The 15807-nt window shown below is 33.8% G+C and overlaps 1 protein-coding gene across 2 annotated transcripts; it reads left to right on the top strand.

Annotated features, from left to right (window-relative positions):
- The first annotated feature begins 3017 nt into the window (after nt 1–3017).
- LOC306846850 (UPF0711 protein C18orf21 homolog) lies at nt 3018–14742 on the top strand. Of its 2 annotated transcripts, XM_079380505.1 has the most exons (5): nt 3018–3193; nt 5060–5079; nt 5443–5642; nt 13658–13839; nt 13940–14742. In XM_079380505.1, exons 3-5 carry the CDS (start codon nt 5463–5465, stop codon nt 14088–14090), a joined length of 513 nt encoding a protein of 170 aa, XP_079236631.1. In that variant the 5' UTR covers nt 3018–3193; nt 5060–5079; nt 5443–5462; the 3' UTR covers nt 14091–14742. The 2 variants fall into 2 exon arrangements, with proteins under 2 accessions (XP_079236631.1, XP_079236632.1); XM_079380506.1 differs by lacking the exons at nt 3018–3193; nt 5060–5079; nt 5443–5642 and adding an exon at nt 12399–12502.
- The last annotated feature ends 1065 nt before the right edge of the window (nt 14743–15807 follow it).

Below are 15807 nucleotides of genomic sequence, written 5' to 3'. Positions count from 1 at the left end.
ATAATGATAAATACAATAATATAACTAGATTATTATATTTTATTATTACATTATAATAATTAGCCTGATTTACATTATTAGTATTAGTATAATTGTACAATTATTATTATTGTCATTATTAATATTATTATTTGTCAAAAATAAATGGGATCTTTAATAATTAATTAATAATTAATTATTATAAGATAATATAATATATATTGTATATTTATTGTATTGTTTATTATTTGTTATTGATATATAAAAATACTAATAAATAAAATATATTATCATATATATATATATATATATATATATAGGTACATCTTATATATATATATATAATTTATATCATGAGAAACTGCAATTTTTTTGTAATTTATTTCAAAAAGTGACTTTCATATATATTTTAGATTAATTACATGTAAAGTAAGACATTTCAAACGTTTTTTTTTTTTGTTTTAATTTTGATTATTAGAGCTTACAGCTCATGAAAGTCAAAATCCAGTAGGCCTATCTCAAAATATTAGAATATTTCCTAAGATCAATAAAAAAAGAAAGGATTTGCAAAACAGAAAAGTTAAAGTTCTTTAAAGTATGTTCATTTATGCACTCAATACTTGGTCGGGGCTCCTTTAGCACAAACTCCAGCATCAGTGAGCACGGCTGATTCTGCACATGCTCCTCGCCATGCTTTCTGCTGTAATGCCATGAAGTCTCCAGTAGATGACAGACTCCTCTTTAACACTTATGCACTTGGTGTTGCATTTGAAGACGTTTAGAGATAGTAGTTTTACAACCATTACCCTTTATTTTTAGATCAGATAACTGATATACAGAACCATTTTGTATTTCTGAATTTTGGCACAATAAATTTAGGCTGTTGGGCTACAACAATGTAAATGTAATATACTTGATAAATATCTTGCTGAATATGGCAATACAAATCTTGTTTTTACAAGTACAGTCTTGTTTTTATAATTATAACAGCTGCAACAATAATAAAAACGGAGTGTCTATTTACACTAAGTGCAAATAGCCCATATTTACACTAAGATTAACAAAAGAAGCTAATTCAACATCAGTTTCAGTGGCGTAGATGGTAAGGTGCATGCTTTTTGACGCGAGCGACCCGAATTCGAGCCCACCTTCTGCCAAACATTTTTTTCTCCCTTTTCAAATCTCATATCGCATCAGAAAGGCATTTATTTTCAATAAAAAGTAAGGAAATAACCAAAAAGTTGAAAATAAAGTATTGGGTAGGGTTAGAGTAGGTGTAGGGAGAGCTTTATTGTCCCAATAAGGTGGCATCCATTTAATAAATTTGAATTAAAATTATAATTTACACTCAGTACGTTATTATTGCGTACTGTTTTATAATGTACTACAATACTGAAGTGCAGATAATTGCCACTATTTGCAATAAGTAGTATAAATAGCAGAAACTCTTGCTATTTTAACATAGTGTAAATAGAATCCATCGCTATTTGCACTTAGTGTAAATAGCATCTGTCACTAAAAAAATATGCTATTTGCACTTGGTGTAAATAGCATCTAATTGCTATTTACACCGAGTGTAAATAGCATCTATTGCTATTTGCACTTAGTGCAAATAGCCGCTGCCTAATAAAAATGGTTATTGTTATTAATGTAAATAAACACTGATTATTTTATTTGTTAATATTGTTGTTAATAGTAGGCCTAATATTTATGCAACATTGTTTTGCAATCTTAATGGTAATTGAAATGTATTTTAATCTGTGTTTTGTGCTATGTATAATTATTAAACCCAAAATCATGCACTTTTCTCACTTGAGAATAAAGTAAAAGAGCAATTTCTGCAAACAGTGCTTGGAAAAAATGACAGTAGGCTATCTGTGTTCTATTATTTCCTATTGAATAGTTGCATTAATGGCATTGTTGGGTGCTGTTCTTTAGAGAATAAATAATGGCTCCCTTCTGAAAATTCTAGTTGCTGTCTGTCATTTCTTCAGTAAACCTTTCCGGTTATAGTACAAAATATTTTAGTGGTGTTTTCAAGTGCAGTTCCAGTCATTTGTGGACATATATCATTCGCAGAAATGCACCATCACGGTAATGAAATAAACACGTTGCACTCAAATCTCATCAGCTAAACAGTGTGTTGGTCATTTTTACAGTTTTTGTTTACTGTGGTTAATCATCATTAAACACTTGTTCCTTTCATTTTGAAAGTGGATGGAAAATGTCTGATCTCTGTTTTAAAACCCATAGTGATTAACCACCACATATATGAATGACACCTGTTTTAAAATCATTTTACTAGTGTTTTAGTGTAACAATCAAATACAAATTAACAGGACTACAGCTTCAGTTAAAAAAGTTTTTAATTTCTAATAATAATTATTTATTAGTATCTATATAGTATCATAAGTGTCATCTGTTCATTCTATTCAAGGGCAGCTAATTCAAATATATCGTCTGCGTCACTCAGAAGCTAGTAAAATAATGGTGAAAAGGCAAATAAAAATGAGTCTGGTAAATATTTGCCAAAGTTTTTTGTTTTATTTAATGTTTCTGATAGGGATGCATGATATTGGAGTTTTGCCGATATGCCGATATTTTTCAACTCCTTTTGACCGATACCGATATATTTCCTTTTGTTTGGAAACAACACCAAGTCTCTCCTGTGCAGAAATTATAAGCAAAATATTTTTAATTTTGGTTATTTTTTAACAAGAACTTATTTGTTAGAATTAAATAAACAATGGAGTTTTTTTTTAAAAATACATTGAAGATTTGAAAATAAATACAAATAAACTATATATATCAATCGCTGCATTTTTTCCCAGAAAGATGCAGTTAACCCTAACATTTTGTTTTAAGATTTAACATTTGTAGATGGTCTAAAGAGTTGTAAAAATTCTGAAAATCTTTTAGAGCTTATGATTTGTTTAAAAGATTAAAACTCCTTACCGAACAGGCATTAGGACTCGGGGGAGGCTGTTACTGTTCCTTGTTTCTGAAGCTGCTATGAACCACATGATGTTTTGGATAGTACTAGCAGCAGAGTGAGTGAAGATACATGACGCATAGCTTTGGGCTGTGTCATGTTTTTCTTGGATTAAATGTTTCCTGACCCTATGTTCAGGGTTAGCGGTGCTCTGCATGTTTTGAGCATTAGTTGGCTTGTTGTGATCGGCGAGCATAGAGTACATCTGCACTGACTCACGGTGTACGTGTACCTAAGTTACTGGAATCTTTTGTCTGAAAGCATGCGTGCCATGAGTGTACAGTGTACATAGGTTGCGTTCTTATTTATAAACCACTTGTGTTACTGTTAAGCTCACTCTCAATATCTTCCACATCGTAAGACACAGGCTTTTGCTGCCTGGCACATCGATAGGGATAAGCTGTTGTTTCCGCTGGGGTATTCAGTGGACTGTAAGGGTGGCCTTATTCTCTTGATTTTTATCTCAAGTAATTTAGCAAGAGTTTAGTCTTTGTTGATATTATGAACATATCAGCACATTGGCAGCACATTGTAAACTGAATTTAAAGGTTCTTTATCTTTATTCCGAGAGCACTTAAAAGGAGCTGCATTATTAATAGGCAAATTATTTGAATTACCACAGGGAAGAAGTTATGTGATGATATTACATGCCTTTATAGGCAGTGGCAGTGCTGCGTGGTTGTTTAATAAAAAAACTAAAACAAATATATAAATAAAAGAAAGAAAATAGTAAAGTCAAACTAAATTCTGAAATTATAACCATAAGTAAATAAATAAAAGCTCTTTGTGTTTTTTTTTTCTTTCAGTCAAAAAGGCAAATAATTAAAATTAAACAACTTTATGCAGTTAAACAAAACAATTAAATAAAACAAAAAATAAATAAAAAATACACTCTCAGAAACAAACAAATAAAATCAAATAAAGAAATTAAGGAAATAATAAATAAGACTTTTAAAGAAAACAAACAAACAAAAATAAGAGGTGTTTTTTTATTTCAAAGGGCAAATTACAACATTTAATACAATTAAAATAAATAAATGTAATAAAGCTAAATAAATAAATACTTCAGAAAGTTTCAGACAAAATAATAAAAACAGATCAATGAAATAAACAAATAAATAAAAGTAGTGCTGTGTGATTGTTTCCTATTCTGCACATGTGCAACTTTGTCAAAAAAGCAAATAAATAAATAAAAATAATTAAACAAAGCAATGAAACAAACCAAAAAACAAATCTTTAAGAATTCATTCAGTCGAAAAAGAAAAAAAGATATATTAAAATGAATGAAAAGAAGTCTGAACTCAATAAAGAGAGAACGTTTGTGGCACAGATGCATTTGTTTATTGTTTGGATGACATTTATCAGACTTTATAGCAGGCAGGATTGGAATGATTTTATTCACACTTCATCACTGCCCAGATAATGGCTCCATGTCTTCTCATTGGGAACAAGGGGTCTGCCCCGGCTCTGTGGCATGCTGTGAAACATCCGCTGTGGCATCACAAACAGTTGCAGATGATGGGACAGTGGATGATTAGGAATTAAAAACCCTTCCCCCCTTAACATCCACGTGCCACACAATAACAAAACGCAGCTTTTAGCAATGTGAATTCATTTTAGACAGGATTAAGAAGCTTAGATAAAGGAGGCAGGCAGAACAGCACCATGTCCAAAAATAGGGTGCACACACATAAAGTCTCGGGGGAAATGAAAGCCCCTGGGAAGTCATGGCCATGAGTTCAGGCCACTGACAGGCTGTGTGTACAGCACTTTGACCTCAGTATTTTTGTATTTTGTAATTTTTACTGAGGCTTCCTGAGAATAATTTTATTTTAGTATTTGACAGAATATTGAGCATATCAAACAGCAGCATTGGGTAGTGAGAAAAATATATTTTTATTCGTAGTTCGGTTTTCACCCTGCGTGTAGGAATCTATAAGAAATAAACAAACCGCAGTGTTACTTCATCAGATTGGGTGCAAGACCTCTTGCAAGCTCATAAATGATTCATAAGCTGCAATATTTGAGTCTAACTCCTATAAAGTCTGAGATTTAAAGACTAACTCTTTTACTGCTTTTTCATTGCAGGCAAAGGCATCAGAGCATTGGTAAGTTTTAGCTTGTTATTTATATTTATAGACTCGTATGGGATTTAAATGTGCTTATTTTAATATAGTCCCAAGTCTATATAAGTCCTTGTAGGCAACAGAATAGACAGATGGTTTTGAAAAGGAACGGTAAACCAAGTTAAACCCATTAAGTCCGACCACATTTCCTGATGTAAAACTAGAATACATTTCTAAGGCCTTCACAAACCTCAAAGACGGCCCGACAGAGGGGTAGGATGACCACATATTGGAAAAGCTGTCTAAAATGCCAAACCATCCTCAGAATAGAGCATAGCATCACCTGTTTTATTTTAACCAGTTGCCATGCCAAAAACCTCCACTGTATTTCTCTCTCCATTCCAGCGTCTGCCCTGCCGGTGTCTATGATCTGTTCCTTCTGTTTCCAGTGGCGACAACTGGGCAATCATCACGTGCGTCTACGGCCTAAGCGGAAGCCCACGGCGACGATTAGAAGACTTCTGCAGAGAGAGTCGGCAGGAAAGAGACTGAGTGCAGAACAGACTGTAGTCCTTCAAAAGTTTAAAAGGGCCTCCAATGCTCTGGTGAGGTCATGTCCACCTGTTTTATGTCCCTCTTCATACCGACCCAGTCCGTTCTGCCCATTCCTGAGTGACTTGAGATTAGATTAGGTGGATGAATTTAAACCAGAAAGAACAAACACCATGTTGCCATTTATGTGCATACCGTTCAATATCAAAAGTTGGGGTTAGTCTCCACTGTTTAAAATAATCAAAAGAGACAGTAAAGACATTTATTTTGGAAATGTTCTTGGTTTCCACAAAAGTATTAAGCAGCACAACTCTTTTCAATATTTGATAATAATAAGAGATGTTTCTTGAGCACAAAATCAGTATATTAGAATGATATCTGAAGGATCGTGTGACACTGAAGACTGGAGTAATGATGCTGAAAAGTCAGCTTTATCATCACTGGAATAAAATACATTTTAAAATATATTCAAATAGAAAATAGCTATTTTTAAATTGTAATAATATTTCATGATAATATACTGTTTTTACTATATTTTGGATTAAGTAAATGAAGTAAATGAAATGCACATTATGAATAATTATAATGCCTTATACCCTTTAATAACTCTTTATAATGCATTATACATAAAGGCTTCAGTAAAGTGTTACCCTATAATGGCATAGAGACAGGAAATTATGGGTGAAAGAGAGGGAATGGGATCGGAAAATCATCCAGGTCAGACTCAAAATTTGGGTCCTTGTGAAGCAGCAGCTCTTGTGTATCTTATCTCATTTAATTTTTAAACCCCTAGCCATCTTGCTTCTTAGACTTCCATTGTAAGTGCAAACTAATGTACAAGATGAAACAGTAGTCTGGTAATCAAACATTCGTTTGACAATAAACCTATATTTCTCTTTGTCTGCTGCTCTTTCAGTAGACACAGACAGGATCATTGATGTGGCCCTAAAAGCATTTCCCATTGACTGCACTTAGGTTGTTATATGGCCTATATGAAGGCACTTTGGTACTGATGCACTCTTAGAAGACTGTAGGGCACAATTAAACACTTAAAAGTGTTTGGACGTTTAGCCGGGAGTATGATTTCTATGTTTAGAGATATAGTTATAGACTATCACATGTTAATTATCGTTCATCTGACAGAAAGACATTAATCAGACAGAAACGCTCCTTTTATAGTGATTCGTTTAGCCTCAGATGACTTTGATCTGAAAGCCAGGAAGATCCGCTTAAGATGATTTAGAGCTGAAAAGTTCCCATTTTCTGAGGCTCTTCTGAAGTGGGACTGGATCAGTTGCGTGATTGGGGGTGTTTAGTGAAATGTGGTTATTTGTAGAAGTATTTAACCCTCAAAAGCACCGGTACGGAGGTCTACGTACTGGTGTACACGGATGCAGAGCTTCATGCTGCGTGAGACTCGTGGTTCTGGGGGTGGAGTGGTAGGCGTTAGACTGCTAGATTCTGTGCACATTGTTAGCGTGTGCTTCTCTGCAAGTTCACCAATAATGAACTTGATGGACAGCCAATGTCAGCAGAGTTCATATCTGTTAACTGTATCTTATTTTTCCATAATATGGTAAATGGGACAGTGTTAGCTTTGAGGAAAAGAGCGTTTAGGGCACTTTGAAGGCAATCATTTCTTTTGTGGAGGTCATGGAAGATCATTTTCCTCTGTTTGTCAGCTTTGAATAGATGATTTGTCAGATTGAATTGAACATAAATAGCCTCATCTATTTTAAGATGAAGAATAATTTGTCATTCTAGATTAATCAGATATTTTAAGCATTACAAAAAGTTGCCTTTTAAGACAGCATTCTGACAAATCACGAAACCTCGGTCATTACTAGTTTGGAACCCTCTATTTAGGCAGCAAACATTAGTGAACTTGAGACGGTTTACACAAACATATTAAGCAACACAACTCTTTTCAACAATAATAATTATAGATGTTTCTTGAGTGCCATATTAGATTGATTTCTGAAGAATCATGTGACACTAAAGACTGGAGTAATGATGCTGAAAATTCAGCTTTGACATCACAGGAATAAATAACATTTACAAATATATTCAAATAGAAAAGAGTTGTAATTAAGTTCAATTAAAATTGCAGTAGTATATCACAATATTACAATTTTTCTGCATTTTTAATCACATAAATTTAGACTTAATGAGCATTACATTTATTATAGCACTAGACTAGTACATTTGTAATGCATTGTTTATTTTAACCTGTATTTATAAGTTCTCATCCATCATCTCTAAATGGTGATTGTCCATCATGTATTTGGCAGCAAATTAATATGTGAATAGTACATTTATCTTATTATTATTATTATATAATTTTATATTTGCTTCCTAAACATTTCTTTAATCGTGCTTGCAGAAAATTCTGCGAAATAAAACATCTGAAGCATCAAGATTATTAAGTTCATTGTTTTAAAATGCTAATTGTGTGAATCACTGTGGTGGGTGTAAATGAGTTGATTCCATGTGATAGCGCCTGTTGAATTGTGGTATTTGTCGTTGAGTGGAAGCTCTTGAACTTTGAAATCAGTCAGAGACACACAGTCTCTATCAGTGAAATACTTGACATGCTGTGGCTTGTGACAGCTCTGTCAGGTCTTTAGCAAGTTATTTTAAGTATCCTTTTATATACTTGTTGGCCTGAGTTTGATTAATGCCTGTTTCATCTTCCCAAACACATGTAGTATATGGATTTGGGTAAAACTCGAGTTCACCAGGGTATTTTAGAGGTTCGTTTTTAGCATGGACGGCAAGGTGACTCCACTCTTTTGAAATGCTTTATGTATACCGAATATAGCTGCGTATCTGAGCATTAAAGATGGTGTGGAGTTCAAGTGCTCCCAATGGACTGTTCTGGGCTGATTCTCAATATGCTTACTTATAATATGCACAAATGTATCCTGCGTGTGCTTTGCTGCCGATAGGTGAGTACATACTTGTAAGTAGAAATATTTTGTCACATACTACACTATGAAACTGTTTTCTGAATTCATCACCTTACAATTCATTATTTCTTCACCATCACCCAAAAATGAAAATGTTGTGGTCATATACTCTCATGCCAATCCAAACCCATAAAACTGTGATTAATCTTCGAAAACACAAATTAAGACATTGTTAATAAAACCTGAGAGGTTTCTGACCCTCCATTGAAAGTCAAGGAAACTGAAACTTAGATTAACCAAAGTGTTATGGGTTTGGAATGACATGAGGGTGAGTAAACTTTCACTTTAAGTTCACACATTTTAAAAAATTGTTCTCTGTGCTTTTGTTTGGAACAGAATGTTCACAAACTACTTTTCTGATACAAAAGGCCTTTTGAGTCACAGATGCATGAGTACCTACTTTATAAATCCAATGGAAATGGAGTACCTTCTGAGCATCTTTGCCAAGAGTTTGTTTGCCATGGTATTATCAACATATCATGGTTTGTGGTGCACTAATCAGATTTCACGTCCTATTTAGGATAGATAGTATCCAAATTTCACGCAGTGCTGCCTCTGCTGCTGCAGTTCCTTTGTTATCGTCACCTTTGGATTGTAAGGGTTCCATACTTCCAACAGTAAGCTCAGATGTTGCATGTGCATCTTTCAACATTTTGGGAATCATCTGTGCCAGCAGCCTTGGCTTTTTCCAGCATGCGTTTGATGCAGGTAATGCTTGACGTGTGTGACATCCTGTTTTCCCCTCAGGGAGAGAATTAGTGATGCAGTTTTTCCATGTTTGGTCAAGGGGGATGGGCGAACTACCGATTGATCGGCCCTGGAAAGCAGATGGGTCTCCACATATCAATAGCTGAACACACACACATATGACTTCTAGAATCTCAGCAGCAAGGTCAGAGACGACAGTCTAGCTGGGTTCTGTCTGGCTGCTGGGTTGAGGGTATTTCAGGATCCTCGACTATTAATAGAACACAAAAAGCCCATCTGCTGGACTGATATGTGTGTGAGAGAAAGGCAAAGTGTCAGTAAATGTTTAGAAATTGGTGAAAAGCTTATTTAAATTTTTGTCTATGGCATTTGCAAAAGTCAACATGTAGATGTGCAGAAAAGGCTTATGTCATAAATCCATACAAGTTTTATATCATGAAAATATTAATCTGTTGTAGATGTATTGCTTCTATAACTCAAAGGTCTGAGGCCACAGTGAAAGTCTAGAATTTTTTTTTAATTTAATTTAAACTTGGAAATAAACAGATATGTAAAGTAATGTTTTAAAAATAAATAAGTTTTAGTATTTAAAGCAAAGAAGTAATTGTTAAATTAATGAGAACTATTTACATTATTGTAATATTATTTCAGAAAATTGATTCTGAATTAATTCTAGGTCAGTGATTCTCAGAACTACTTGAAGTTCCCCATTTGTCCAACATAATTTTGAAGGCCCCTCATAAATAATCTATAATATTTCCTCCATTTGTGTTGCTTGTTTTCAGACTTTTTATTAAAAGAAACTGGAAGTGTCAGTATATTAATTTCACCACAATTATTTAGTAAATAGTTTTTGTAAATGAAATAAATATCTAATATAAATATAACAATATATATATTTTTTAAATAAATATGGTTACCTTGATTTGTGTGTGTGTTTGTGTTTAAAGCATTTTAATTAAGTTAATTAAGTTAATATAACTTTTTAATATTTGAGTCATCCTGCAGCCCCCTATACCCCAGCTCCCTGATTAAGAACCACTGTTCTATGTCACTATTAAGAAGTAAATTACTTCGTATTGATCATGTGACACATTGTCAAGACATTATAACAAATCATGTTGGAGAACATGATCATTGGCATTTTCACAAACTGTGAGAGATTGAGAGAGACAAACACAATAATAAGACATTATGAAATTCATATACACTCTTAAATTAGAAAGCTTTAGGGCCCCACTATACATCTGCATTCATTTTGGCATGTTGGAAGGGTAAGAAGAAACCTCTGGTAGTGTTATTATTCCATTCATGACCCTTCACCCTGCATTGGATTAATCTATATACAGTCATTCCAGCTTCGTTTTGCTTTCCCTACTTGTTTCCGTTCTCTTGACAGCTGCTGTGAATTGATTGCATGAATCTCTCACAAGGGAGCCATGGGGTTTTCGCCAGCATAAACGTGCCTGATAAAGGCTTGTGAATTCTCACTGCCTTACATATATTGATAGAACTCTTGTTTACCAACATCTTGAAAAATATCTATTTTAGTGTTTCACAGAAGAAAGGAAGTCATTGAAACTTTATTTATAGACTGTAAGGCATTATGGCATGTCTTTCCTCATAGAACTCCAACGCAAACGCCATTTTCACAAACAAGCCGATAACTTTGTTCTGTGGAACACTAAAATAGATATTTTCAAGAATGCTGGTAACTAAAAGTTCTATTTTTGGTTGATTTTTATTAGCTAAGGTATGAATCAAAATGATTTCCTAGGTCATTTAAGTTGCCTCTATTAGAAATATCACACATGTTGTGTGTTAATTGTTGTTGGTGTCCCCATCAGGCTTCTTAACTAACTTGCAGCATGAATTTCTTAATGAACAGGCTTCACAAGAAAGAACATATGGATTGTGACCAGCTTGTTTTGCTGGAGAACGACACCACTGTGCTGATCAACCAACATAAACCTATATGGACCAGCATGGGAATTCAGTTGAGTTGGCCTTAGCTGACTTTTTCAGTAGGGACAATTAATCCAGAACTTTCCTTACAGGAACAAAGAGATAGAAACTGGTCAGGAATGACATCTCTCGCAACTCTTTCTGAATCCATCCTTATGTTTCAGTGTTTATCCCAAGGATTCGTTTTCAGCCTAGATATGTCGGACATCTCTGTTTTGAGAATTGTGTTTATGACCTTGTTTAATAGGCAGATTTTGATCATGGGGAATGATCTATTTTGGGATTGAGCTATGTGATGGAGATTAAAGGATATGACAGAGTCAGAGTCTTTATGGACAATCGCTCAACTTTTTAAAGCAGTGGTTAACTAGTATGTGCTGTTTCCTATTTTAGCTAAATCTTGATATCATGTTCTCCTAAAGCTCTTTGGTTAATGTGGTCAGCACTGTAATCAGATGCCAAAGCTTTGATATCTTTATTTAGCCGAACAAGATGAAAATAGACGACTTTGGGGGTATATTTGATTTGTATTCATGGTAAATATTCACACCAGATCAGCAATGATTTTCACTGAATAAATTTTTCTTGTACGAGAAAAAAAAAAGGTAACACTTTAGTAGGGACCAATTCTCACTATTAACTAGTTGCTTATTAGCATGCCTATTACTAACATATTGGCTGTTTGTTAGTATTTATAAAGCGCATATTCTATATGACCATATTCTACATCCCTAATCCTACCCAATACCTAAACTTAACAACTACCTTACTAACTATTAATAAGCAGCATATTAGGAGTTTGAGGCAAAAGTCATAGTTAATGGTTTGCTAATAGCAAGAATTGGACCTTAAAATAAAATGTGACCAAAAAATGTCATTTATTCTCATCATCCAAACTATCTTTACTTAGTCCACAGTTCACATTTATCTATCATGTACGGTATAAAACATACTGTAGTATTAAAAGAGAATAATTGTGTTTGCTTTATTGTTTGGCAACTTTTTAAAGACTTGGTTTAAGCTTCTGAGGAATTGCATAAAGGATTGTTCAGATGTTACAGACTCAGAGTATTCCTTCAGTCAAAAGTCAGTCAGACAGACTCCGCCCCCCACTGTAGCTGATTGGTTGTTGCTGCTCTTTAAATCTCCAGACATGAAGGGTGCTGTAGTAAACATAGCTGCTCTCACATACATGACTGGATCATTTTAAATCATCTACATTTCAACTTAGCCACCTGTTACCTCAACAAGCAATGGCTGCCTTTGTGTCGGTGAGTTCAATTCCACGCAGAAGGGTGTAGATTAAGTAGTTTTATCATTTGTGCAGTTCCCTGTGAGTAATGCAACAATGTAAACCTATGTGTAGGATTTTAAAATGAGCCACTGAAAGGTTTTTCTTGTTGTGTACAACTACTACTCAAAAAAGTTTGGGGTCAGTCAGATTTGAATGATTTGAAGTCTCTTTCACTCACCAAAGCTATCTATTTGATCAGAACTTTTCTATTCGAAAGTACTGGTTTTTATTTGAAATATAATTTTTTGTAACATTATAAATGTCTTTGCTGTCACTTTTGATCAATTTGATGCATTCTTGCTGAATAAAAGTATTAATTTCTTGAAGCTAAATTTGATTATTAGTGTATAGAAGAGGATTATAGTGTATATAAAGCATAAGAGTACGGTATACGTGTCCGAGTGGAAGTTTGGAAGCGCCACTGGTTGGTCAGCTTAATTTAGTGCTAGTCTCTGGCAGTTTCTGGCTGTGTAGATGGCATGTGTTCAGTGTGTCTTATGCTTTATATAGAGCTCACGTTCATATACAATGTGTGAAATACTTGAGATAAGTGTTCCTAGGTGTCAGCAACACCTGGCTATCATGGCATACAACTTATAACAACACAAAAGCAAGATGTTTAATTAATTTTTTGGTATTGCATTTGATTTTTGCAATTTTGTGAGGAATTCTAGTCAGTGTGAAAAGATTGAGCAATTGACTGTTTTTATAAACTGAGAGACTGAAATGTGTGGCTGTCAACACTATTCATTTCCGGAGACTGTTCATACCAGTATTATTTGCATTTCACTTTTAAGATCCAGAGTACATCTAATGCCAGACAAGCTTTATCTCTTCAGATTTGGCTTTGATATTTACTTTATTTTTGTTTTTAGATATTCAGTTATACATCTTTTTTTTATGTTGGGCATTAGGTTTCAATCTATCTAGAATTTTATGCATGAACTTTGTCATCAGGAAAAAGGCCTATCACTATTATAATATTCATTGTCATGGAAATATATATATATTATATAATATATATATTTATTTGTAAGTTTGAGCAGGAAAGTAATGGGAATGCACTGGCATGATGAAAAAAACATGTTTTATTATTTTACCACCATTTAACCATGATGCTTTATTCTCTTAGATGGCAACTTGTCTCACTTGTAATAAAATGTCCAGACGACCTGGAATGAATCGGGAGCTTTTGACTACGTTGTCAAAGAACCGAAGTACCCCAGGAAGTGCAGGCAAACACAGAACTCCACAGCCAGCCAACAGGTCTACTCCTAAATCTGTAGTAGACAGAACGCCAAGTGGCAAACCAAGGTAAGCTACTCTTAGCGAGCGTATATATGTTACAGGTCCACATAGAACTAGCTTTTAACTCCTCTATTAAAACCATTTATGCAATTCTTTCTTTCCGCAGGTCAGTATCTTCAAACACCAGCTCATCATCATCATCTAAACCCGGCAGTGCGAAGTCGTCGCCTTTCGCCCGCCTCAAAAAGATACTAATGCTGGCAACCAAACAGCAGAGCAAGAAAGGTGGTCTGAAGGACTTCCTTTCATCTCTCTGAAGACCTCAGGGCCGTTAAAATGAAAGACTCTGGCCCACTTTGAGTAGAGCTGCTGAAATTCAGAGCAGGAAGCTTGATGAAGATGACAATAACTCCTCCTTGTGTATTACAATGCCACCTAGTGGAGGAGTCATTAGGCTGGATATTATGAAGGACAGCTTCATATTGACCAGAACATCTACTTTTCTTCGATCAAGAGTATGTTTCTGAATCCTTGTGGATGAGTGGGGAAAAAAAAGTCCTTTTGTAGGGGAGTGCAACTTGTGCTACAGAACCATGCTGTGACTTTTTTTTATTTGCCATTTATTTTCATGATCCCATATATTGTGCATTTTTGTATAAGAAAGGAAACTTTTATATGTTGTGTGTTTAATGTTAATTTTTGTATTTTTTTGTTTGGATCACTGATATTAAAAGAAGGAATGTCGTTACACTTTACTTAGACACTGTTTTTTTTTTTTTTTTTAATACAAAATTTGTGCTGGGTTGTTTACATTTGATGGCTGTCAAACTATGTAGCAAAGACCAAACATATTTCATATTGACTATTTTTCTTCTCAATACATTTAAAAAGAAAGGTGATGTTTTTTTGATGGTCTTGTTTGATCTTGACAAATCATGACAAATCATTTTCAATAAAAAGTAAAATAATGACATTTGTCTGTTTAATTAGTCCCCTTAAGACATTAAAAACTTTTTCTGCCTTCAAACTGTATTATAATAGATCTTCAAAAATTAATATTGATGTAGAGATACTATGTATAAAACTGTAATTACAAAATAAATCATAGCCCTCAATACATAGACATTCAAAGTTTCTGTTTATATAAATGCTCAAAAACCAGCATTTATATCATAAATACAGCATAATCACCCCCCCAAATGTACCTATATGTGGGGTGCTTTGAAATATTGAATTGGGAAATAGTTAAAAACCACTGATTGAGCACTTCAGACTTTTAGACATTGTTTTTAGATATAATTTGTATAATATGTATAATGAAGTGATAGCTTTTTTATTATTACTGAGTTACATTAACATTAAACATGCACTTTCATTCAAATGCAAATGTTGAACATTATATAATTATGCATAAAAAAAAGGGAAAAAAAACCTACAGAAAAAGAATAGGGTGAAGTCAGCTAAAATAGGCCACGTTTTGGTAAATGACTTAAAATACCATCAAATAAGTTATGCATGAGATCTAATGATATTCTTATAAATTAGCATGGGTCTCTTAAATATATTTATATTTTTTAAATGTGAAAAAGTATAAAAGTTTTAAAATTCTGAGAGTTAAAGTATCAGCAGGTACCTTCTTGAGCCACGGCACAACATTCAGGTAAAATGGGCCATTATAAAAAGAGATCAACAAAGGTCATTTCAGCTTAAATCGTTTTATTTTTAACAGTAAATTGACACTATGGTCTTTAGTGTGCCATGGCAACACCATAAATGTATTTCATTAAATAGAAAGTTGAATGAATATTTAATTAAATAATGCAATTAAAAATTAACTGATCATGTTTATAGTGTGTGTGTTTCTGTGCATTGGTGTCTTTTGTGTGCATGTATGTGTGTATGCTTGTATTTTATTAAAGACTGTTAAGAGTTTGTATGGATACATATCTAGGCCTATAAACCTATTTTCACCCTCAATTTCTATGTAAAAGTGTGTGTGTGTGTGTGTGTGTGTGTATGCAGCTCATTTTACAG

This window comes from Barbus barbus, assembly GCF_936440315.1.
Source record: "Barbus barbus genome assembly, chromosome: 27".
Classification (NCBI taxonomy): Eukaryota; Metazoa; Chordata; class Actinopteri; order Cypriniformes; family Cyprinidae; genus Barbus; species Barbus barbus.
This window is presented reverse-complemented; position numbering and strand designations above follow the sequence as displayed.

Excerpts from the sequence above, each read along its gene's own strand:
- LOC306846850 (XM_079380505.1), top strand. The coding sequence starts at position 5,463 with ATGATCTGTTCCTTCTGTTTCCAGTGGCGACAACTGGGCAATCATCAC. Across the intron at positions 5,643-13,657 it reads AAAGGGCCTCCAATGCTCTG|ATGGCAACTTGTCTCACTTG; the intron begins GTGAGGTCATGT and ends TTATTCTCTTAG. Across the intron at positions 13,840-13,939 it reads ACGCCAAGTGGCAAACCAAG|GTCAGTATCTTCAAACACCA; the intron begins GTAAGCTACTCT and ends TTCTTTCCGCAG.